The sequence below is a fragment of the Diabrotica undecimpunctata genome, chromosome 2, assembly GCF_040954645.1.
Source record: "Diabrotica undecimpunctata isolate CICGRU chromosome 2, icDiaUnde3, whole genome shotgun sequence".
Taxonomy (NCBI): Eukaryota; Metazoa; Arthropoda; class Insecta; order Coleoptera; family Chrysomelidae; genus Diabrotica; species Diabrotica undecimpunctata.
The window spans coordinates 56,112,263-56,137,912 of record NC_092804.1 but is presented as its reverse complement, the minus strand read 5'-3'; the positions used below and the strand labels follow the sequence as shown (position 1 = coordinate 56,137,912).

At 33.1% G+C, this 25,650-nt stretch overlaps 1 protein-coding gene across 7 annotated transcripts in view; it reads left to right on the top strand.

The window, feature by feature from the left end:
* The window catches only part of tweek (transmembrane protein KIAA1109 homolog tweek), a 204,308-nt gene that overhangs the window by 8,789 nt on the left and 169,869 nt on the right, over positions 1–25,650 (top strand). For all 7 annotated transcript variants that reach the window (XM_072522926.1, XM_072522925.1, XM_072522922.1 and 4 more), the window contains exons 6-16: positions 3,275–3,515; positions 3,638–3,903; positions 11,025–11,182; positions 15,153–15,456; positions 18,366–18,566; positions 18,620–18,814; positions 21,823–22,213; positions 22,689–22,888; positions 23,480–23,607; positions 23,688–23,996; positions 25,217–25,462. In XM_072522926.1, coding sequence (XP_072379027.1) covers positions 3,275–3,515; positions 3,638–3,903; positions 11,025–11,182; positions 15,153–15,456; positions 18,366–18,566; positions 18,620–18,814; positions 21,823–22,213; positions 22,689–22,888; positions 23,480–23,607; positions 23,688–23,996; positions 25,217–25,462 — 2,639 coding nt within the window. The remainder of the gene's footprint in view (positions 1–3,274; positions 3,516–3,637; positions 3,904–11,024; positions 11,183–15,152; positions 15,457–18,365; positions 18,567–18,619; positions 18,815–21,822; positions 22,214–22,688; positions 22,889–23,479; positions 23,608–23,687; positions 23,997–25,216; positions 25,463–25,650) is intronic.

Below are 25,650 nucleotides of genomic sequence, written 5' to 3'. Positions count from 1 at the left end.
GACCATGTGGCTTTCATAATAGGATTCTGGTATCATCAGTGAAAAGAACATTTTTCCAGTTGTCTATATTCCACTGAATATGTGTTCTTGCAAATTCTAAACGACGAGCTTTATGATTTTGGAGAAAACGTGGAACTTTGGTGGAGCGTCTGGGCTTTAAGTTTGCTTCTTTTAATCTTCGTGTAACTGTTTCTGGAGTCGCATTAACTTGTCTAACATTTAATAGCTCATTTCTGAGGTGCATCGATGTCAATGAAAGATTTCGTGTAGAATTAAGAACCAAAAAACGGTCATCAATTGCGATTGTGGACCTTGGTCGTCCTTGACCAAGCCTTCGTACAAAATTTCCTGTTTCGCTGTACCTTTTGAAAGTATTCGAAACTTAAGACTGAGTTCTCCTGAGACGTCGTGCGATATCTTTTTGTGCATATACTTCCTCGTACAAAATTACAATCTGTGTTACATGGGCTTCATCGCAGTGTCGAATTGGTGGCATACTTATTTTAAAATTAGTTAAATCAAAACAATATATAATTAAACTTAATAAATTAAACTAAAAATAGCCGAATTAGTATGATTTTTCCTTTACGTGAATAAGGTTTTTTGTGATAAACGTTAAAATATTTCAAACCAGTTGAGTACATCAGCCTACTATATGAGTATAATCAATAATCTAAAATTTTTTTGAAATAATAGTGACTACAAAAAAAATTGGAAAATTCCAAAATATTCGATATTTTTGTCCATGAGTGTACATTAAAAGTACAATCATTCAAGTATGAAAAATTAACAACACTCAATTTAGTCGATTCTATTTGTTTTTTCTGAAAACTATGGTAATTATCCGTTAGCCTTTCTATATTATTATATTTTTTAAAGTAAATGAACAAAAATATACTTACCTATAAAATTAAACAGAAAATAGAACAAACACACTGGTACAATAACTAAGTTTTAGTCTAAATTAACACTTTTAATAATATTATCAACACAGTTTTTTTTAATTAACACTATCAATAAGAAAATAAAATGAACACTACAAAACCTGTAAGTCGGTTCGACACTGTTAAAATTGCAAAATGCGATACCCCCATAACCATTTATTTTCTAACCAGTGACAAACTCAAGATTACGATGACGACACGGACACACTCACCGACCACGCAAACTACTGTGTTTACGTTGAGCTTATTTTGAAACTGAACAGACCATAGTTATAACCAACGTTTACAACGATAATGACATAAATGTCATGCGCTGACATTTATGATTTGTAAAATCGCTGTAAAATCCACAACCTACTTAATTACGTTTTTTTCGATGGCTCTTTATTTTTTTGGAAGACAGCGTATCACTGAGCATGTTTAAAATGTTACATTGCCAATGCATTCCCGAGAAGTCTAGGATTTAGTAAACTGTCACTAAAACTACCTAGTTAATTCGCGACTACCTTGACCAAGTCATTGACAATCCAGATAGACATTAAAACAGGAAACAGCTAAAGAGGTGCGGTTATAGAGGAATCATGATAGAGAAACATGAGTAGATTGTAGGTTGGAGATTTCGGAGAAGACGTTTGGCCTCATAGACTTGCTCCAGATATTTATAGCGAACAATTTGGTCGGTTGTTGCAGATAATAATATCATATTATGATCGTCGTTTCTTCTATATTTTTGTAGAATCTGTATGTTTCTCTGGTTACTTTTCTCATTTTTCGATAAAATTTGAGTGAGCAGTGTGAAGTGAAAAGACCTGGACTAACTATTTCAGTTTTTTTTTTAAATAATGAACAAATATAATCTACTGCATCTTGGCTGTCAGAAACAATACATATTTCGTCCATATTGAGGCGTTTTTTAGAGACTCTTGTGCACAAAAATCTATTGCTAGTATTTTCTCGTGAAATATTATAGAAGTTTTGCACGATGCAGAGCTTAGCAGAAGAATCATCATAGCCAATGCGGGATATTTTGCCATGAACCAAATATTTAAATCACGAGACATACATCAAAGGACTTAGATACGAATCTACAAGAGCATAATCCGACCGATAGTGAGCTATGGATGTGAAACTTGGATATTGACTCAAAAATCTGTAAACCGCATGGACATCTTTGAAAGAAAGGTACTAAGAACAACAGGTGGCGAATCAGATACAATTATGAAATATATAATATGTATAAAGAACCACCTTTATCTTAGTATGTTCGTCTACAACATCTTCAATGGACAGACCATGTATTTAGGATGGAAGAAAACAGGCTTCCAAAAAAACTGTTAATTGCAAGAAATTAGGGGAAGAGATCTATTGGTTGACCGAGAAAGAGAGTGAGGATGATGTGGATGAGGACGCAAGAAATCTTTCTAACAGTCGATCGTGGAGGAAAATAGTTACAGACCGTAACCAGTGGAGAAGTTTGCTGAGGTAGGCCAGGGCTCGAATTGACCTGTAGAGTCATAGGATGGATGGATTTTTGTTTTTTGAGTATACTAAGTTTCTTCTGATTTAAATAAATGAATAGGTTACTCTTCTTAGAAATTTACTTACTGGGAGGGGACAGTTTTGTTATCTGGATAGTTCTTTAAATTGGCCAGTTGTTAAAGGACAAGGTTGTTTGGAATAGAATTGACTTGGCGACCTTTAATATCAATTATGACATCGGTAGTCATATATGATATCTAGAAACACCCATCACTTTAATAATCTGAAAGCACCTACATTAATTTATACCAGTGTGTATATCAATGTGTCAAATGAAAGCCCTCAATTAACGGATCAATTTGAGCCTGTCATCGAATTTTGCTAAAGAGCTGTTGCCGAGGTAATCGACAAAACCGCTTAGATCATTAACCTAAAAATTACCTTGACCGAACCTTGACTTTTATGTTTCACTGTGAGTCTCCAAAGACAGAAAAAGGGCAAGCGAAAAAGTGCGAGAACAGAGAAGTGATTACAATTATTGTGCACATGACGAGTCCAAAATTGAGCTATTTTTATTATAAAGCACACCAAAGAATTATTGTAAGTATAATAATAGGTGATAATATGTCATATATCTAGGGAAAAACACCAATTGGTGAAATCAGAAACTAATTATTGTGGGAGAAACTGTTTAAAATAGAGTTAAAACAAATTATTTGAACAGTTACAAAATAATGACAATTAAAGTAGCGTAGCGTCTCAGCATTAATAAGAATTACATATTAGGTAGCTAGTAAAAGTAAAAATATCATTTTAAAGGTAAGATTTAAGTTTGATTTATTTGTGTGCAGGTTACAATTCCATGGGTGACTACAGCAAAAGGATATACAACAGTGATAAAAGGCCAACTTCTACATCTTGAATCAACAACTAGTCTGCAATTTCGTGATTTCGTGGAAAGTGAAACATTGGAATTTTCAGTTTTATGTCATTATCCAATAGTGTGGAACGACCATCAGTTGTGGGAAGTTAACCTTACAGGATGCAAGGCCACTATTAATCTTATTTTCTTTCACAAATGGTTTTTCACAGGTAAATAGATTTATATCATTAATCGTGCATAAAGTTGAATCAGGTTTTCCCAGATTGCCTCAACATTTGTCGACCACAGACGTTTTAGTGTTGTGCCTTTCATTATTTTAATTAATTTTTAGATTTAATTAATGATTGGTCTTCAAAACAACGACCTGATCTGCTGCATTTTGTTCCCTATACCTGGAGATTTGGATTAACATTAAAACATTGTGAACTATTAACTCTAGTCAATCAATATAATTGGATAGATTGCAGTAGCGTCGGACAAAGAAGTAGATTGGAAAACACTCAGTTTGCGCTATGTGCTCATTTTCTACATCTTTCTTTCGATTTACCATTTGACGAGTTTTTACCAGAAACTGTACCAGTTAATCTTTCAATTCAGGTGAGAAATCTTTTATGTAAAAACTAATTCCTGCTTTACTAGGGTCACTTAATTGTTATTATATTTTTAAATTTTTCTACTAATGTGCTCATTAAAAAATATAACAATATGAAGATTTTCATGACCGGTGTTTTGTAATGGTACATGATTTTTCGAGTTTGTAAATCAAGGACATACTGAAAGGACTTTTAAATTTGTTGACAAACGGAACATAAAATTAAAGAGTTTTTTGACACAAATACCTACAAGGAAACGAAACACGTTCACATTGCAACTGTTCTGAGAAAAAAATTGTACAGGTTATTTTTATTGATCATCAAATGAAGAAAAATATGCGGAAAACGACTGTATGGTGTTCCTAAAATTCACAAGGGAAATGCTCCTTTAAGATTGTCAGTTCAATTGGCTCTCCTATATACGATATCGCAAAGTATCAAACGACATATCACCCATTGACCAGTCTGGAACTGACGTCAGCGATTCTACATACTTTATTGAGGAAAAAAGCACATCATACTAAGACTGAATAATAATCTAGTGAGTTTCGAAGTTGTTTCACCCTTTACTAAGATGTCGGTTAGTGAGGCATTAGTTGAGCAAAAAGTCAACAGTTCTTTGAAGACATCACAAAAGTTTATCCATACGTCACAAAAAGACGTCACTGCTGTATTACATCGCATTTCCAGCGGTGCGTCAGATTTTATGAACAGACTGATGGAATGACAATGGAAATCCGATGAGCCCAAACTTTCTCATAGAAAAGTTTGAATCAAGAATCAAAAAGCCAAGCTTTATTATCTTATATTAAAAAATATATAGAAACAGAAATGAGTAATGTGGCAGGGAAGGAAGTTTCTAAATTAAAATAAATCAATCGCAATTAAATTATAAATACGTACCAATAACATATATTTATACGCCAGAAATGCAAGTTATAAAAAATACAAAAAGTTAGTTATAATTATATACTTCATAATTATAATTAACCTCACGGTTTCTAGACTTACAACGGTTGCCTACTCCGACTAACCAATGAATATTAAGCCCGCAAACACGTCACGATAGTAATTTGAATCGTAACATGGTTAATCGGCTTTTTTATATCTTTGATATATAGAAAATGGTAAGGATAGTTATGAAATAAAAATCTTTAGTGGATTATAATACCTAATTATGGAAAACTGTTGATATGTAGGTAGTTTGGTACTTAAAATTATTCAGCACCGGTTGTTCACGTTTATCCAACGGTTAATACAGTATTTACGTAAATCTAGGACTTCAATCTCCATTTTACACTGAAAATTCTATCAATACTGTATTAACTATTGAATTATTTACCGGTCCTTAGAGGTCAGCTAGGATTATACGAATTAGTATTACTTGTATAATTTAATGTAAGAATTTAAATAATAGGTAATAAATTTTAATTGCTAAAAAACGTAACTAGTTTATTGTACTTCCAATACATATAAATATACACTACATAATTATTTTTTTTAATATTTTGCCTTGACTGATCATTAATGTCTTCATTTTGTTTTCTTTTGTCACTGGTAACCTGGCTTTTGGAGCAAGTATTAAAATACTTGATCCTCATGAATATCCTTTATCTGCAGTATGTTTTTACGAGATAAAGGGGTATATCCGAACAATTACGGGAAACATACTCTGCTGTTCGATGTATAATTTTCTTACCCCGATTTAGGTTTTCACCATGAAAATTTTGGAAATATTTTTCCATTGTCATTACTTGATCTAGCCATTCCGATGATGCATTTATGAGTCCACCAAATGATCAATGTTGTACCCAACATGCTACAGAATAATTGTGAACATTTATATTTTGTTCCTCATAGGTATGTCTTCCTAAATTTGGGAATTGATTTTTATATTTAAATGCTATGAAACCATCAATATATATATATTAAACCTTCGGTTTCTTTTGTTATATTACCTATTTGTGACACGTCTGAACTACTGCTACTTTGACTTTGCAGATCCATGAACACAGTATCTACACTTATGGGTACTTCGGTGATAACATATTTATCTTTGCTTGTTGAAGAGCTTTTGCAACGATATATTCTTCTTTTTCTTGATTACCATAATTGGAAACGTTAGTAGTTCCTTCCACCATACCTGGATTTTTTCCTAGTATTATCATTCATACTCTGTAAAGGGTATTTAGAGGTGACTGTTGGTCATGTAATCCATCCATTGTTCTCAAATAAAAATACAAAATAATTAAACATGCTTAAAATAGGTAACACATTATTTCTTACCTGTGAGAAAAAGTTTTCCAGACAATCTGTGTGTTAATAAATAAGAAATTTTGTATTTCTCTTTCAAGTCAGTAAATAACCACTGAATAGATTTGGAGAATATTATAATGCCCATTTGGAAAATTTGTATGTATTTTTTTCCAATGCACACCATTTTAGTACAGTATCAATTACTAGAGCCAATAACCTATTTTGTTCTTCCAAAATGTCCATTCCATAAGGTCGTTTAAATGTAGTTGTAGCAGATGTAAAGAAATTTATTAAGTCGAACCAACTAATAATAAGCTCTATAAACTCCCTAAGTTTTTGTGCTGCGATTCTTTTTATCTGGCTGCATTTTGAAAATAATGTTTTAAGGCTGTTGCAGTTGTGTGAGATAGTAATTCTGCAGCAAGTGCAACGTTTTCTCTCCTCATTTTTTTACCTCTAAATGATCTGAAGTCAGATTATATATGGAACTTATTGTTGTAGCTTCAATTAGTGTTTTTAACAAATCTTTTTTCAATACACTTCCACCTTCAAGTTCAAATCCTGTGTCGATTAACCTGAGTTTATTGTTACTTTTAGGAGATGGGGAGCATCAGCAAACATGTAGATATTTGCTTTTGTGACTGGATGTGTAAAATGTGTGACATCAACTGAAATATTCAATTTTTTCCAAAGTCCTTGATTTCCTCCCACGCAAGAAACTATTATATTTTACATTGTGCAACTCAGTAATTATGGTAGAAAAAATATTGTCAGTCATACTTGTATCAAAGCCAATGTAATGCTGGTTGCTTCCATTTATCAAAAAGTCCTCTTGCCATCACTACTTGCATGTACCTATGAGTGCCAACCACTTCATCCTCTGTTTGTTCATATCATGGACGTATAAACACATCTGTGTTTATACGTCCATGGTTCATATTCATACTGGGCACATACTTTCATTTCGTCATATGACAAGAAGGATACTCTTTGTTGTTCAGTTTTTGATTTTCCAGCAATATACATCACCTCAAGTACATCTTGTAGGAGGCCAGATCTAAGTTTAATGTAAATTTTTGTAAAGTTGATATTCCAGGTAATGGGTATTTCTTAGATATAGGTAACATCTTTTACTAAAATATCTTATGGTGAAAGCTTTTGAAATTTCTTCTGTCGTCCAACATGCCCACTTTTTCTTTTTTACAATAATTTTAATTTCGCTTTTACTAACCATCTGACCAAAGTGTTTCAAAATCTTTTGTTCACTATCAATGTCTTTTTCTTTGGTTATTTTATTTAATTCTACAATCCTCGTTCTGGTAGTACACAAATCTTGTTCATTTTCTTCTAAATCATCTTTTAGTGTTTTGTTTTCTTCAAGCAACTCCTCGTATTTTCGTTTTAAAATATTTTCCTCCGATTCTTTACTTGTACCGGATACATAAGACAAATCAATGGTTACAAGATCAGTTTTTCTCTTTTATGTGAATTTACCTCTAATAAGTCTTCAATGTTTGTCTGTTTCTGTTTTCATTGCTACTCTTTTATCTCTTCTTGCTGTAGGTTCACATTCTGTTTGTTTTGAAAAATCTTGAGATTTTAAGTTTTTACTTGGAATTGCTACAAAATAGTGATGATAATAAATAGAATTACATTAAGTCAACAACACTTACCTCCATCCTTTAATTTCAACTTAGGCATGTTCCCATTATTCGAGCATACATATCATCCACAAAATCATCCTTCTCATAGTGATTACTACATACACTAGCGGTTTTTATATTTATTTTATCTTTTCTACAACAGCGCATAATCCATATTTTTTCTAATTTTGTAATTTTTGGTAAACGTGAAAAATGCTATTTGTTGATCAGAACCAGCAGACTTCTTGTTTTTATAAAAATTATTTTTACAATTAGCCACACTATAACCTGTGCCTGGCATTCTAAAATTTCATCAACATTATTATTACGTTAATACACAATGAAATTTTAAAGTTTTAACCTACCTTATAAAAAGATATTCTTAAAGATACAATAGATACGATGTACAACTACAATAAATAACTTTTCTTCGATAATTCAAAATAAGTTTTTACAGGAAACAACACCAAAACTTAAAATACAAACATATAAAGTAAACTAAGATATTTAAGAAACGATAAATAATAAAGGAAATAATAAACTCAAAGATCATTACCACGAACAAACTGTGATAATAAATGGGCTTGTATCCTTGTGTGCTCTGGTGACGTAAGTCAAGCATTTAACTCTCCCCACTCCAGTCGGAGAAGGCAACCGTAGTTAAGTCTAAGAACCGTGAATTGACCTCACAGGTACTGATACACAGAACGAATGAAAATTATTAGGCAACATACAACACCGCTATTTAATTTAAACTGAAATCCTTTAAAAATGAGCCGATTATGACGGCTACTAGAAATATGAATTAAGTAAAGACTTCGTTATTGAATATTTTCTATTTACCGGTGAAACTAGATGCTAGTTGATTAGGTGCTGAATGAAAAAACTTACGTCCGCGTTTAAAACTCTTAATTTGCCTGTATGTGACAGATATGTAACTCTAAATATGCATCGAGTATGATGTCACTCATGACAAAATCCGTGAAATAAACTATACTCATAGTAGACCATCAAACTATTATCCACGGATGTTCAGAAAGTTTAACGAAATCAAAAAACGTCCAGTCATAAAAAAGACGTCGAATATGGTATTTATATTATTACATTTTTTACATTTGTTTTGACGTTTCGATCTTCAATTCGGAAATTGTTTTTAAAAAAGATTATTATAGATTATTATAAAACAGGATTTTAACCTGTAGTTGTTTATTAATTGTTATTTTCTTTCAGCCAATTTGACAGATGACTTTCTTGGCTTGGATATTGTAGGCAAATAACGATGTTTTGTATGTACCCTCGAATTGATATTACATAAATTTTGATTTTTGTGTGTTTATTTAGTTATTTTTTCTGACCTTCTATTCATCCATTAATGTTGGTATATTCTGGTTGCTTATTTCTTCTTTTAGTATCTGTAAACAGAGTCTGCTACATTCCTTTGGTAAGCTTGCTACACATTTTTCTTCATTACGTAAGGTGGGGGCTACTTCATAGATTTTTCTCTTTTTGCAGTCTGTTTCTTTCGTAACTATTGATGCATTTTCCATTGTAATCTGTGTCATTGTGCCAGGCGTGTTTGCATATCTGAGATCTGTCGAAGTCTCTGTTTTTGATGTATGATTCATGCTCGTTTATGCTAACACTTAGTGGTCGTGAGATTTACCTCACATAAAAATGGTTGCATTCACAAAGTGTTTTATAAATGCAGTTCTTTGATATCTATTTTTTTGTTTGGTTTTATACAAAATAGATCTCAGTGTATTGGTTATTTTGAATGTTGTTACGTTGTATTTATTTCCTATTCATATCTTTTTTAATTTTCTGATAAGCCCTTTACATATGATATTGTTGTCATCTTCAAATCCCTTGTTTCATTACTCAGAATTTAAACTCAAAACATGGCTATTTGCCTAAAAGATCGAGATCAAGTAAGTTACCTGTCAATTTTGCTGAAACAAACCGCCAATTAATTAAAAATTTGCTACTGGGTTGGATCTGCGTGGTTTGGGCTACGCGAATCTTTGCCAAACGATCGGTCCAATAAGGACATTTCGAGGAAGTCACCTCCTGGTGACCTCTTTGTGTTTCTGGTATCCATCTGTAACTGGTACAAATAAAAGACAAAATAAAGCTCTTTGATGGCTCTGGCTGTCTCTTCGCGGCCTGGGTGGTTCGCAACGCCCTTTCTATTGTCAGGGGGTACCACAAGCCCTTTCTGTGGTCCGACTGCGCGTAGACCACATTGTCTTCGATTTGGAATTCGACGATGAGGCTTTCTTCCTTCTTTGTGAGAGGTCCTCTTTCGGAGATTTCCAACCATTTCTTTTTAAATTTAAGCATGTCAGGTCGCATGAGGTGACTACTACGTATGCGGTCTTGTAGTAGATGGTCCGGAGGCCATCTAGGATGGGTTGCTCCTTTCCAGTCTCTCTATCCTCTTTGAGTAGACATAGAAGGGGAAAGCTGTCATCGTCGTTGTTGAGGTTGGGCCAGACGATTCTTTCCACCTCCTCATCAGGATCTTATTCAGGTTCGGGCTCCCTTTGAGGAATTCTAGACAGATGGTCTGGGAGTTCGTTTTTTTCTCCAGGTATATGGATGGCCTCAAAGTTGAATTCTTAAAGTAGGAGTGACCATCTTGCCAGTTTTGCCTTGTCCTCCTTGTACCGGTCAGCCAGAGTAGAGCCCTGCTATCAGTGTATAGCGTCGAACCGACGAAAGTTAACAAAATCTTCCTCTTTGAGCGTCTTCTTTTGGAAGGCGTGTGTTATGTAGGAGCAGCTTTTTGGGTGTGGCTCCAGGAACAAACGACAAGTTAAAATCACACTTGTTAACTATTTCCGGAGTGGAGATTGAAACGTCAAACAAATGTAAAATGTAATTTTTATTACGATTAATTGTGGTTTAATCCCATTTAATTACAATTTTTAACTTAAACATGCCACAATAAAACAATTTCAGAACCCCTATAAAAAGAGGGTCTACCTACATCTAAACGAGATCTGGATCTCAATGATACGAAGTACTGATAAGTACATAATCTCTTCCCGGGTGTTTCGAAAATTCTAATACCCTTTCAGACCAATGAATGATTGTAAATAAAATTACTGGTCATTGCTGAAAGCACATAAAAGAGTAGTAAATAATTGAAGTGAAATAAAACATTTAAAAATAGAAAAAATAAAGTTATTGGTGTGTTGGTAATTATGAATTTACAATATTTTAGGGAGAAAGTATAGATTTGAGTCTTTTCATCCCGGAATTCCATACTAGTCGAAATATAGTATTAGCTTTAGAAAAACACGCTAAAGTTTTATCGAAAGATGGATCTACAACAAAAAAGACGGAGGCTATACCAAAATGGAGAAATATTTGCCAAAAAAGGTAAGATTGCAATTTACTATGAAAATATTTGTTTTCTTTGTTTTTAAGTGATAAGACCTGAATTTATTCAGGTTAGCTGTGAATAAAGTTAGAATTGCCATAATGATTTCCAACATTCGATAGGAAAAGAAACTTTAAGAAGAAGAATCATTCTTGATAATTATTTTTTACATTTCTCTATAATGGGTAGTTTGCGTTCATCTTACTCCAACGTAATGGTGTGAAGAAAAAATAAAAGCGAAAAGAAAATTATATAAACAGTGGAAAGAAAATAGGTCAGACACAAAACTTCAAAACTATACGGTAGATAATCAGTTTGGCTTTATGCAGGCAGATCAACAACAGATGCAATTTTCATTATAAGGCAGTTGAAGAAAAATACAGGATCAAAGAACCAAACGCTCATATGCTATTCATTGATCTTGAAAAACATTATGATTGTCTCCTCGATTGAGTTCCTCGAGAGATACTGTGGTGGGCACTCGATAAGAAAGGAGTCCCCGGTGCATATGTAAAGATTGTGAGGATTGTGATGTATGAGGGAGTAACAACTAGTGTTAGGACAGGCGTGGGAGAGACTCATAAATTTCATTTGAAAATAGGATTGCATCAAGGCCCGGTGCTTAGTCCTTATCTACTCTTATTAGTTTTGGATCAAATAATAGCGAAATTACAGAGTAACATTCCGTAATGCTTAATGTATGCTGATGCTGTATTATTAGTAGGAAATAGTGAAAGCTATTTAGAACAAAAACTGGAACAGTGGAGACAAGCTTTTGAAAAAAGGTTTAAAACTTTAAAAAACTTTAAAAAAGGACAAAAACAGGGCATTTGGAATGTTCATTTTAAGATGGAGGTACTACAAATAAAATGATATATTTGAATGGTGATATGATTGTGAGCAGTAATAGTTTTCAGTATCTATAGAATACAGAATACTCTACAGAATAATGGAAAAATGCATGTAGTAGAATTATGGTTGGTTGGATAAAGTGGAAGGGAGTAATGTGTTGTGTGAAGTTGAAGGGAAAATTCTATAAAATAGCCATAAGACCAGCTGTGATGTATGGAACTGAATGTTGAACAGTTAAAAAGAAAGAGGAACAACGAATGCATGTGACGGAAATGAAATTGCTTAGATGGACGAGTTGAGTGGCAAAAAAGGTACAATTAAAAATGAGTATATTAAGGGAGCCTGAGATTATATGCGGAGGAGACCTGAATGCCAGAGTAGGAAAACAAGTTCAAAGTAAAGTGGTAGGCATGCATGGAGAAGAAACTGTTAACAACAACGGAGAAAGACTCATAAATATATGCCAACAATATGAGTTAAAGATTTTGAATGGTTTTTTCGCCCACAAGAACATACATAAATACACCTGGTATCAGCACACAAGAGGTCTAAAATCGATAATAGATTATTTCATAACAAGACAACAAACTAAGTTAAGAGTACAGGACGTAAAGGTGAATAGAGGAGCAGAGTGCGGCTCGGACCACTGCCTGATAATAGGAAAAATATATACACCATTCGTAGACAGGAACCACACAGACATCAACAAAGAACACAGAGAAAAAATAGAGAGAACTACGTACACCTTAGATAATCTAGATAACGAGAGCACACAGTTACTTTACTCCTGGAGACTAACACAAAAACTACAGGAATCACACAGATCAACGACGGATGAATACGAACATATAAAAAACTGCATGAAAGACGCAGCGCTAGAAGCCTTAGGGCCACAGGTACGAAGAGTAGATAAACCATATTGGTGGGATAAAGAAGTGGAAGAAAAGATAAAAAGAAAGAAGGATGTATATCTACAGTTATTACAACAGGGAGACGAACGTACAAAACGTGGTTAAAAAGAAAAATAGTACATGGGAACAAAAATGCCATTACCTAGACAACCATATAGGAGGGACAAAGAGCTCTGAAGCCTGGAGAACTATAAAAACGATGAGAACAACGACAAAAAACCAAGTCATAATAAATAGAATACCAGAGAACACATGGGTAGAGCATTTTGAGAACTTATTAACAGAGAGAAGAGAAAGGTTTAAACAGACAAATGAACAAGTGGAAGTAGAAGGAAGAATCGAAATATCAATAGAACAAGTGAATGAAGCAGTTAAGGGAATGAAATTAAAAAAATCTCCAGGCCCAGGCGGAATACATCCAGAGTTGATTAGATATGGATCATCAAAACTGTTTGAGATGATCCGAAAATTATTCGAAAGATGCTTAAACGGAGAAGAAGTTCCAGAAGAATGGAGACAATCGTATATCTCTCCAATACACAAGAAAGGCACAAAGATGGATCCTAAAAACTATAGAGGGATCGCAGTGATTGCTACTATAGGCCGACTATACTCAAAAGTACTACGAAACCTGATAGAAAATGATATCAAAGACAAACAACCCGAAGAACAAGCGGGATTTAGGGCCGGACGCTCCACTATGGATAATATCTTCACATTAAAAATTGCAATGGAAAAACGAGTGCAGAGAAATAGAGAAACTCATATAGCTTTAATAGATTTGGAAAAAGCATATGACAGTGTACCGATCTCCCAACTATGGATAGAAATGGGTAACTTGAAAATAAACCCAATTCTTATTAACGCCACTCAAAAATATTAAAATAAATAAAAATGGATTATCTGAAACGATTACGAACAAAACTTTGCGAGAATTAAAATGGGACAAGAAATCACCTCTCCTTTTCAAACAACAAAAGGACTACGACAAGGCTGCTGTCTGTCACCCACCTTATTTAAAATCTATTTGGACAGATCCTTAGTGAAATGGGTAAAAAAATGTAGAAACATGGGAATAACGGTGGAAGAAAACAAGCTATATACACTTTTCTTTGCGGATGACCAGGTAGTAATTGCCGAAGACAGCTACGATCTTAGCTATATGGTAAGAAAACTGCAAGAAGAATATGAGGTGGCAGGTCTAAACATGAATATGACAAAATGTGAATATCTCTCAGTGGGAACAGATGAAATATGTGACCTAGTCTTGGAAGACGACAAAATCAAAGGCGTGCAATCCTGCAAATATTTGGGGGTCATTTTCAACAAGAAGGGAAATAGCGCAGATGAAATCAGGGAAAGAATAAACAAGGGCAGAGCAGCGACCCGTGCCTTAAACTCTCTTCTCTGGCAAAAAACAATTCGACGAGAAACCAAAAAACACATTTACGGTAGTATAGTTCAAAGTATTACACTTTACGGTTCGGAAGTATGGGACGTCACCAAAGCTAATAAAAACAAACTTATGACGACAGAAATGGATTATCTGAAACGAAGCTGCGGTAGATCGAAACTGGAGAGAGTTAGAAATGAACAAATAAGAAACGAAATGAAAATGGAGAGAAATATCAATGATGACATAGAAAGAAAACAATTAATCTGGTTCGGACATGTTAAAAGAATGCCAGAGTACAGATGGCCTAGGAGAGTACTGGAATGGATCCCTCCTGAAAGAAGAAAGAGAGGACGACCACGGAGAAGTTGGCGCAACGATATTGATGAAGCAATGGCGGCAAGAGACTTAGAAGAGGCAACTGCATATGACAGAAAAAGATGGAAATTGGGGGCGGAGAAGCGGCGACAGCCGTAATAAATCCGTTATTATTATATATATATATTAAGGGAGCCTAAGGGTAGCATCAATTGTTGCCAAAATGGGAGAGCACAGGTTAAGATGATTACCAGATTGTAGGGACAATAGAGAATGTAAGGAATTATGAAATGATGAAAGTGTATGGTTATTATTATTAGAAATTCATCTGTTCGGAGACACATAATGAAAAATCGCAACAACAAAAAATTTAATAATTGGACTGGTGTTGGGATGCGTGTTTCTATAAATGCAAAAGTTAACTACTGTTATACTTTTAAAATTATTTAAAACATTTGCAAGTTTTTAGATTAAAAATTTCTAATATTTTTACAGTTCTGGTTGGGTGGACTTCTGGTGGGTTCCTATCGGAGCCATTAATATCTTGTACACTTATCATCCCAGCCCACCGTTAGGACCTCAACCTCAAGCTAATATTTCTACGCCCGTCAAAGAAGAAATACTTTTATCTCCAATACGATTTCCACATCAAAGGAAAAATCGAAAACGGTCTCCTGATGGAACCAAGCGATTCGACCCAACGACCTTAGAAGCAGACACTGTGAGTGTAGAATTAGAAATTGGGCCTTCTGTATTGCTTGTATACGGAACAGCATTAAAGAATTTTATGAATTTTAAGGTATGTATTAGGAATATGTGAAAATATTATGTTATTCAATATCCATAGTGTATTTGTATTTTGTAATTTATACTTTTCGTATACTTTAGACGGCAAAACTGGAGTTAATGACATATTAGAGAAGCACTAGAAAAACTAAACAATCGAAGCGCAATTACAAGGACTGGTACAAGACAATATTACACAAAAGAGAATTACTGACGAATGAAGAAAAACAATATTGTTAATTATCATTAAGAAAAGAAATCGAAAAAAGGGAATACTTACCTAGGAATTAATTTACTAAACACTAATTTGAAAATAACAAGAATAAAAAAATTATCTTAAAACTATAAAAAATAACATCAAGGATTCAGACTCTTCCGATCTTGCGCAGAACAGTGTTCAATGTAAGACAAATTCTAAAAAGCTTCTCAAACTGTTCTTGTGGCATACGTTAAATATTCTGTTATATAGGGTTAAGCCACAATTGATCGTAATGAATTCTAATGAAAATTACATTGTTAATAACGTTTGACGTTTCGATTTCTACGTCGGAAATCGTTTACAAAAAAATATTTAAAAAAATTTTGCCAAAAATATAACCAACAAGTTGTTAAGTTGGGTTATGTTACTGGGCCTCGATCTTGTAGGCCCTTTGGTTCACAAAAAATTTGTAGGTGGTGTTTTTACCATTGGAATATCAAATTGTAACTGTTTTGTGTATTTTATTTGTTTGTATAATGTTTGTTTAACGTAGATTATGTGTTTGTGTATTGTGTGTTGCATATGCATTGTGTATAATTGTAGATAATGTCTGCGACTTCCTTTAATCTGCTATTGTTGGTATGTTCTTGTTGTTGACTTTGTCTTTTAGTATTGGCAACCAAAGCCTGCTACAGTCTGCTAAGGGGCTTGCTACATATTTTTCTTCATTGAGTAGGATGATAGCGGCTTCTTTGATTTTTGCCTTTTTCATGTCTTGTTTCTTTCATGATTATTGATGCATCTTTCTATTGTACTACGTGCTCGTTATTCCGGGCATGGTTGCATATCTGAAATTTGTCGAAGTCTGTTCTTGATGTATGTTTTATGCTCGTTTATCCTAACACTCAGTGGTCTTGCGGTTTGTCCCACATAAAAATTGCTACATTCACAGGGTATTTTATAGATGCAGTTCCTTGACCTTTCGTGTGGTGTTGGGTTGGTTTTGGACAGGATAGATCTCAGTGTGATGGTTTTATTAATATTGTTGTAATGTACATTGTACATACTTGTACAATGCAACTGGTACAAATATTTCCTATCCTTTTAGATTTATCTGGTAAGCCCTTTACATAAGGGTGTTGTTGTGGTTTAACTCCATATAAACATAATATTAAAGACAAATTCTCTTAAGAGAACTTTCTAGAATATAACAAGCCAGTATTTATGTATCTAATATGACTAATAAAAGTGACGCACTTACTATATGACCGAAGAATACCAGTACATGTAATAAAAATGGTAGAAAATATATATAACGATAATAAAGTAATTTTTAGGATTGGTGGTGAAATGGTGGAACAATTTCATTCGAACACGGCATAAAACAAGAGGACTCACTGATATTTTTCTTTGTTCAATTTGATCATGGACGAAGTTATAAGAAAGTAAAAACAAATAAAGGATGCATAATAAAAATTTAAAGCAACAAATAACTATTTTATCAAAAGAAGTAAATACAAAAATATATATAAGGCTGGTAGTTAGATAGATACAGTCGCATACTGCTGATACCCGGCCGGACACGAACTTAACACACTGAAAACGGCAGTAATGAGAGTAGGTAGTCGACAGTTAACAAACAAAACATTAAGGGAGAAAGCATTGAATGAAGATATACATAAAGGACTTAACAAATTGACTAGGAATAGAAATAAATTCTGACAGCAAACGTAAAATAGTAAAACTAGCGATAGGCACATAACTCATTGAAAGGAGATAACGGGAACGCGAAGGAAATGATGGTCAGAAAATCCATAAAACAGAGGAATAATCCGAATGATAAACCAACAAATATACCTATTCCAAGAAAGAGGAAGAAAAATAACTATATATTTTATGTTTACTATAGAACTAACTATAATAACTAAAATAACTATATATTTATAAATTCTTACAAGATTTCCATTTTTCATGTCTAATAATTTAATATAGTATTGAACAAGTAATGGAAATAAAAATACCTTAGAATTACACTGTCCAGCTGTGGAGACCTGAAAAAGCAGTGAAAATACTCAAATTATACATACATTTAACTCTTAACAGCATTTTTCCTTATAACTTAGTAAAATTAGCGTATATGGAGAAACTTTTTTACAGCGTATATGGCGAAACCGACATATTAACACTGAGATCAAGTCAAGAATGTGTAAAGCCAATGTAAGATCAATAAAGAGAGATGCATCAGAAACAAGACCCGACACAGCCACAAGACAAAGACTATTGGAAACAGCAGAAATGAGAGTAGTGAGAAGTACAGGAAATACGCTGAGAGATCGAAAGAGGAGTGAAGATAGAAGAAAATGTAACGTACATTGTATAAATGAATGGACAGTAAACAGAAAAAAAAGAATGGAATAACCATATAAGCATATTGGGGGAGACCCGTGTGGTCCAAATAGCAAGAGATAAATCACCAATCGGTAGAAGAAGTATCGGACGACCGCGCAAAAGATGGAGTGACAACCTTTCATAGAAGTATAAATCCGCCAATGAACATGAAGAATTGATTATAAAGAGGAAGAAGAAGAAGAATGATTTAATATTCATTTTTACATTTAATAAATTTATGTGTTTTTATGTGTAAGATTTTCATGTCCCTATATATTTTTATGTTTTATCTTTTTAACTTCTAATAATTTAATATTTACTTTTTTATTTTCAAGGAAAACATTTTTGGAGAATTTCAAAGCTTTACGGACATGCAAAAAGTAGTCAATATAGATAGTGGTTCGGAAATAAAATCTGAAGACAGCAATACAAACATTCCATTAGAACTTAGAGATGACTTTGATCACCGATATTATCGACCTTTGGCCGTAGATGTATCAATTATAATGCACGATATTCAAGCTCATCTTCTTAAAGTAAGTTTAAATGTCGTGCTAGCGCATTCGTTATTTATTATCTTATATTTTAGAGTTGCACTGAAAAAGATCCTCCATGTCCAGTTATACTATGTGAGAGATTCGGCTTTGAAATGAAGAAGCGTTTTGATCAAACTGAATTGCAACTATTATTAAGTCCAGCAGTGTTGTTAGTATCTGATAATGTTAATAGATCTGCTAAGGAGAAACATTTAAATCAAGGAAAACTAACACTATCATCCTTGCAGGTTTGTTTTTAATATTATACGTTAAGCTTAGTTCACCTTTATGTTATCACAATCTATAACATAAAAATAGAATATAGCATGCAAATAGTCTCTCTTTTTAAAATAATAATAAACCGATGTAACGGGGCGTTGAAGGATATAACAGAATTATTGAAACAAAATACACATAGTACTGTAATTTATATTAAAAAGTACAAAAAAATTTTATTACAACACAAAAAAATGAAAAGTGTGATTATTGGTCGTTGTGGGCCAGTTTAACAATTTATTATAATAATCCTGTAAATTTTCGACATCCGGTATATAACTTTGTAGTTTTTGTATATCAGCAATCTTCTTATAATTAATCTGAATCTTTCCACTGGGATATGCCAAGGCTTCAGGCAATATTAGTTTATTTTTTTTTATTATTCTTAAGCCTGAAGGTGTGATTGATTGGCTAATCCGTTTATAAAAGGGTGTGCTACAACCAAGTATGAGATCTCGCAGGAGTGGTGAAAATGCATGAATTGGCTCATTTTTAGTTGAACCTTCTGATTCCTTGGAATATTTTTGCCACTTGGATTCCTCGAATAACATGGCTTTTTTGTAATACTCTGGCCAACAACTTTTGTAATCGATTACGTCTTCAGCATTAACCAATACCACATTCAAGCGGTTATTTTTACATGAAGTTTTTATCAGCTGCCCATATTCTTCCATGGTGTATATACGGTCGCTTTTCTAATTTTTCTTTTAATTACCGCAAAATCCCTATCACAGGGTAGGAAGGAATGACCCCTAATAGAAAAATAATGGTCAATGGTCTTAAAATTTTCGAGCGAAATCAAAGCGGAAAAAAACCACACACCTCAACCACACAGTCTGGTTTTTATTTTGCGCTCCACCACCGCCAGAGAAAATATGAAGATATTTCACTAACGGCATGGTCTCTATAAAATATCTCCTTAGAAATGAGCAAACTTCATTCGACCCTTTCGTACCGTTACCCTCATAATACAGAAAAAACGTTGCTTTTCCTGTTTTATTATTGTGAATACAAAAAACGTTCACTGTTACCTGGCGAAGATAGAAAACCTCTTGCACCGAAATTTGTGGTAGTTGAAGGTTCTGCATATAATCTATAGAAATAACCCCAATTTCCTCGTTGGACTCGGAAATTTCTTTAACAAATTTCATTTGAGTTGAAAATTTCTTAGCTCTACGTAGATGAATCATTTTCTCAATTGTTCGGTCAATTGTTACTCCGTGAAGAAAACAGAAGGTTAATTTGCAAACGGTAATTTTTCTACTAAGGGTTGATATGGAGTGTACATACATAGCTACTAATTCTATTAGGTTTTGAAGACTCACCAAGTTCTTTTCTTCTACGTCGTTTCTTAACTTCAGTTGCGGAAATTAGGCTTTGAAAGTAACAATCTTGCTCATTTTTGTAGTCAGGTCTCTAAATCGTTGAAAAATCTGCATTTTTTCGTCGCTACTCATCAATAAAAAGCACTTTTTTCTGCACCTAAAAATTAAGTACATATTAACAAATTTAGATTGATCAGTCAACAAAAAATTGTTTTCAATGAAAATTTTTATTAGAAAAGAAAAAATTAACAACTTACTTGCAATCTTTGGAGGATGGAGAAGGAACTGCAGTGACATTCTTACCCTTCCAATCTTTGCTCTCACTCATTTTAAAATATTTTTGTCAAGATATAATACAAATAAGTAATCCACAATATTATTACTGCTGTATTCGTATTCGCTACATATTTATCTACGTGCATTCACAACACAAGATTGAACTTGACTGAAAATTATTGGCATTGTTGCGCCAAATTATAACGACGTGCGATAAATAATCTCTGCTACACGTCATTAGGCAAGGAAGAGTAGAGAGAAAAAAAGACTTGAGAAGAAAGAAAAATCTTAACGGAGGAATACAGAGATTGGACTAACCTTAGTGTTAAACATATATTTCACGTTGCAAAAGATAGGGAAGCGTTTAAAGAAGTAATCGCCAATCGTCGTTAGAAGACGGTACAATAAGAAGAAGTCTTATTCTATTCATTTTTCAAAATTAAGTGAAAATGTTCAATCATCTCCCGGATCTTTCATCATTGTAACACATCGATAATGTATTCTAGGCAGAGATTTATACAATCTTACATTGTTTAAGACAAATCAACATCAAGGCTTTTGTACTTAAGCGGATCAATATTATGTATAGATAATCAAGCAGCTATAGATGCTGCTAGGCGCTCTAAGATAGCCTCTAGGCTAGTGTGGAAATGCTCAGAAGAACTCGATGCACTGACGGAGCATAACAGTGTTACATTGTTGTATGTACTAGGTTATCGAAAATACACGACAACGAAAGATCTTGCTGAAAGAATATCAGTACAAAATAGTTCGGCCTAGAGCCAGCCTTAGGAGTGTCAAAAAGCGTTGTCCGCGACCGGAAGAGAGCCTAGATCGGAATACAAAATAATTACCACTGGGAACTTATACCCGGTCAAGCATATGGCAAATGTATATTGAACATCCACCTGCTAATAGGGTTGAAGTACTGCCGAAAACAAGCAGAACTCGGCTCAGAAATATTGTAGAAACAGGTTTCTTTCCATCTGCTTGTACACAATCAGGCTGTTTTAATAAACATATGATAACCATCTACTAAATAAGTACAATTTAATACATTGTTAAAGAATTTTCGAACGGATATCATGAATAAATGGAAGATATACTTACTATACAATAAGCCAATTGACTACAGTACTATAAAAAACACTTCGGTAATTGTTCAAATCATTTCCATACTTGGTGTCCTCATTATCTAAGAATTATCTTAAGATAATTCTTGTGAGCTGTCCTAAAGAACTGTTTAAAGGGGGTATTAAAATCTTGACTATTTTGTTAAATAAAACCATAGACAATTTTATCTGTGAAGATACATTGAATATTCATAAGCTATGAATTTGGATATTGCTTTCTTAATAACAGCATATTTGATATTTCAGATTCGTGGTCATGCAATGTTTTCTGACGTTGGCCAATCTTTAGACCAGGATACCGTGGAATATGCTTGGCTGGTAGAAATCCAACTTGGAAAACTCAGTGGAAAAATAACAACTCCTCAACTATATTCCATTCTTGCCTGCTTAGAAACCCTTATTCTTCTCATAACAGATGATGAGAATGAACTAAATAGTCCCAAAGATGATGTTATCTTAAGTCAACCAGTGGTCAAGAAGAAGAGTACCCATTCTGTACAGAACGTTCACGTTCAACACGTACAGCAGGCCATTCAACAGTTATTGCAACCCAAAAACAGCGCCAATGTTAGTAATAAAATTGCTCAAACATCTAATGTTGCTAATAAAAGCGGAACACCTTCAGCCAATGTTTCAAGTAAGTATATAATTTTTATTCTTATTTATAAATTGATAGAAGCAAAAGGTGGTGTCCTATCTTCTATTCCATATTTAATTCATTATTTACCTGTACTGCCCACATTACATAACTATCAGCCGTTAAATTCATTATGAGAATTATTCTTAATATAAACAATATTGGTTATAACAATATTATCGTTCAGCAGCTATAAATTCTCATTAATAAAGAAGCAATTTGAATTAGACTTGAAAATATTACCAAATTGGTATTGCCAACAGGAAAGGAAGACAATGTATAGATTTTTTACAAAATTGAGTTCTACTCAGAATCGAGGTTATTTTTGAACTTTATTTAAGAAATATCTCGACCTCTTAAACTTGTTACAATGGACGTTAAACAACTTTGGTTGTTAGCTATGGATTAACATCTTTGGTTAAATTCTAAAAATATCAAAATTGCGTATTGAAATTACAGTGATTAATTTTCTTAGATCAAAAACCATCTGCCCAAAAGGATAAAAAGAAAGAAGACGAAAAGAAAGGTTCTGTAAGAAGCAGTGTGATTACCAATGCAGAACCGGTACCAACGGAACCATTGAGTGAACATAAATTAAAGTACAAGTTGTGTAGGGTAGCTGTAGATGCAGTGGACTTTTGGCTTGTCGAATCTGGAGCAGCTCTTCAATTATGGGTAAGCTAAAAATTACTGTATGCTTGGTTTGGCTAGTCTTAAACAGTAAACAGTATCAATCACCGTCCTTCATTATATTGCTGTCTTTTCATCACATTTCGTGCAAAACTAAATATTCTTTAATAGTAGAGATTGAAGATTAAAGGAAACAAAATACAGCCTTACTTCACTCCACGCCTGTTTTTATGTATTCGGTTTGTTTACCTTCAATTATGAGATTTTCAGTTTGATTCTAGTAGAGGTTTCCAATTATTCTCAGATCTTTGTTGTCAATTTCTGCTTCTTTTAATATTTGCACCATCTTGGCCTGCTGTACTCGATCAAACGCTTTCTAGTAATCAATCAGACATGCGTATAAATCGCAACTGACGTCTCTGCATCTTTGGCAAATTGAGTAAATCCAACCAGTTGACAGATTGAACACCATTAAATAACAAGAAGAGGGCTAGTCCAGCCAGCTAGACGTATATAGAGACATTTTTATCATCAAACAATATGCTGGATACAGATATATATTATTTCCGGGCATCTAACACTATTATTTTAATTTTAATGCTTAAAATAATCCAAAATCTATTTTTTGTTCTTTAGATGTCTCCTGTCCGATTGGCTAGTTGTAATTTGCACGGAAAACAAGTTAGCTCCGGATTAAGTTGCATTATTTACAGCATGTCTTTAAGACAACTCGCGTGGCATCCACACAAATACAACCATTCCAAGTAAGTACTTTGCTTACTTCATTATTACAAGTAGGTATTTATTTGGTGATTCTATTTTTAATATAACTGTAAAATTTTAGGGTTAATTATGATACCAACGACTTATGGCTTGAGGTGGGTGCAGTAAATCTGGGACCTTTAATAATTGAATCTGCCATATCTCCAGACATTAAAGATCCAAATTTATATAACGACCAACAAAAATTTCTCAGGATGCACGATGACAGATTGAAAAAGCTTTGGTTCTTGTGGCCGAACCTTAATAAAACTACAGGAAAATGCGGTTGTACTGGAGGATGTCTCTTTTTTGGAAGTAACATCAACGGAACGCGATTTTTCAAACCCAGTAAAAAAGATTTAGAAGAAGGGATGAATGTAGCTGCTTTTCGGTAATATTTTTATTTATCATTTTAATGTATGTTGCTTTTTTAACAATTAGTAAATTTGAAGTATTTTAAAATTTTCAGTTGTTTCCACTTCTTATTCAGTTAATTTGAACTTGACAAATGTTATGTCTAAATATTTTTTTATTTGATTTATTTGATAAAATTTGATTGAATTTGTATTTTTATCCTTAAAACTTATTATATATTTTTAAAAGCTTTAGACTGCTTGATCTTTTTAGCCGTGATAAATGAATAATAGATTGTACTTTTTGTTAGAATATTAAATATCGAAATTGTTAAAAAAACATTACCAGTACTTATACTCCTCATTCTGGACTGGAATTTTGTTGAAAAAGATATAAAAGGGAAGTTTGGTTTTAAGAAGCAGTATTTGTGCTTTCGCCACAGTTAGCATCAAATACTTAATTTCGTTGCATTGTATATACAACCAAACATACAATTATTGATATCATAAATATTATCATCACAATTTAATATTTAATGTTATATAAAAGGCGTTTTAATAAAACTTTTTTAAATTTTTCTTGTAGGTACATAACCCACATCGATATAATTGTTTTTACCTTCTTACATAGAATCAGTGTGTCATATGTTTTCTTAATTTATATGCCTTGACTTATATTGATATTCATCTTATATTCATCTAAATTATCTTTACAAATGTAATTTCAAATATTTTCCATATATTTTTTTATTTATCTTTTCCTAACATCCATTATTATCCATTTATATTTTATTTTCTTTTGGTCTTTTATATTTCTAGTATACTTTATGATGTAATGTTGAGTTTCAATTGTTCTTTGGCCTTATCCAAAGTTTTATCTTCCTGTCATATATTTTCTTTTAGTTGGTCTAACCTTTTACCTAATAACTAACACGTATTGTATTGGCAGATAATGTTCCGGTTTTTGGCAGATGGTCTCCTTAATTTTCTGACTTACTGATGGCGATGTCAAAATTTGTACTGGTATAATCGTATCTAAAAACTATTCCCTATTCCCTCCTATTCTGCTTCTTGACTTAACTTGTATTTATTGTGTTTAAAACTTGTTGTTTTGTTGAGTTTTTAACAATTAGTAACTTTGAGTTTATTTCTTCATGTACTTAAGTTTTTTTAGCAAAAACAAAAATTTAATTGTTAAAAATTTACTGCTTATAAAATATTTATTCAATATAAAATAACTTTTTATTAATACTTTTAGTGTGAATCCTCCTGGCAAAGATCTTGGATATGGACAAAGTATTCTTCATGAAGGTATGCTTATATTTCGAACACCTCCATACATAATATCGGAAATCACTCTTCAAGATACCCATATGGGTCTCAGACAGTCTAGGAGATATTGTGAGAGTCCAAAAGTTATTCATTTGGAGAGAGAAAGATCGATCGAGAAAGAAGTGACTGCCGATAAAAAAGTGAATAGAAGATTTTCATCTACTTCTATTAAGTATGTTGATTTAATTAGATAAATTATATAAAATATTGCAAAAATTATCAACAATTGTCAATTTTTTGTTAGATCATCTATAAAGTTATTTTTAGGAATCCGTAATATTTGATCTGTATTCAGTTCAAGCTTTAATTATGTTTAATAACTCTTGTTAAAATTTTTGTGTACGCTATACTTCGGAAACT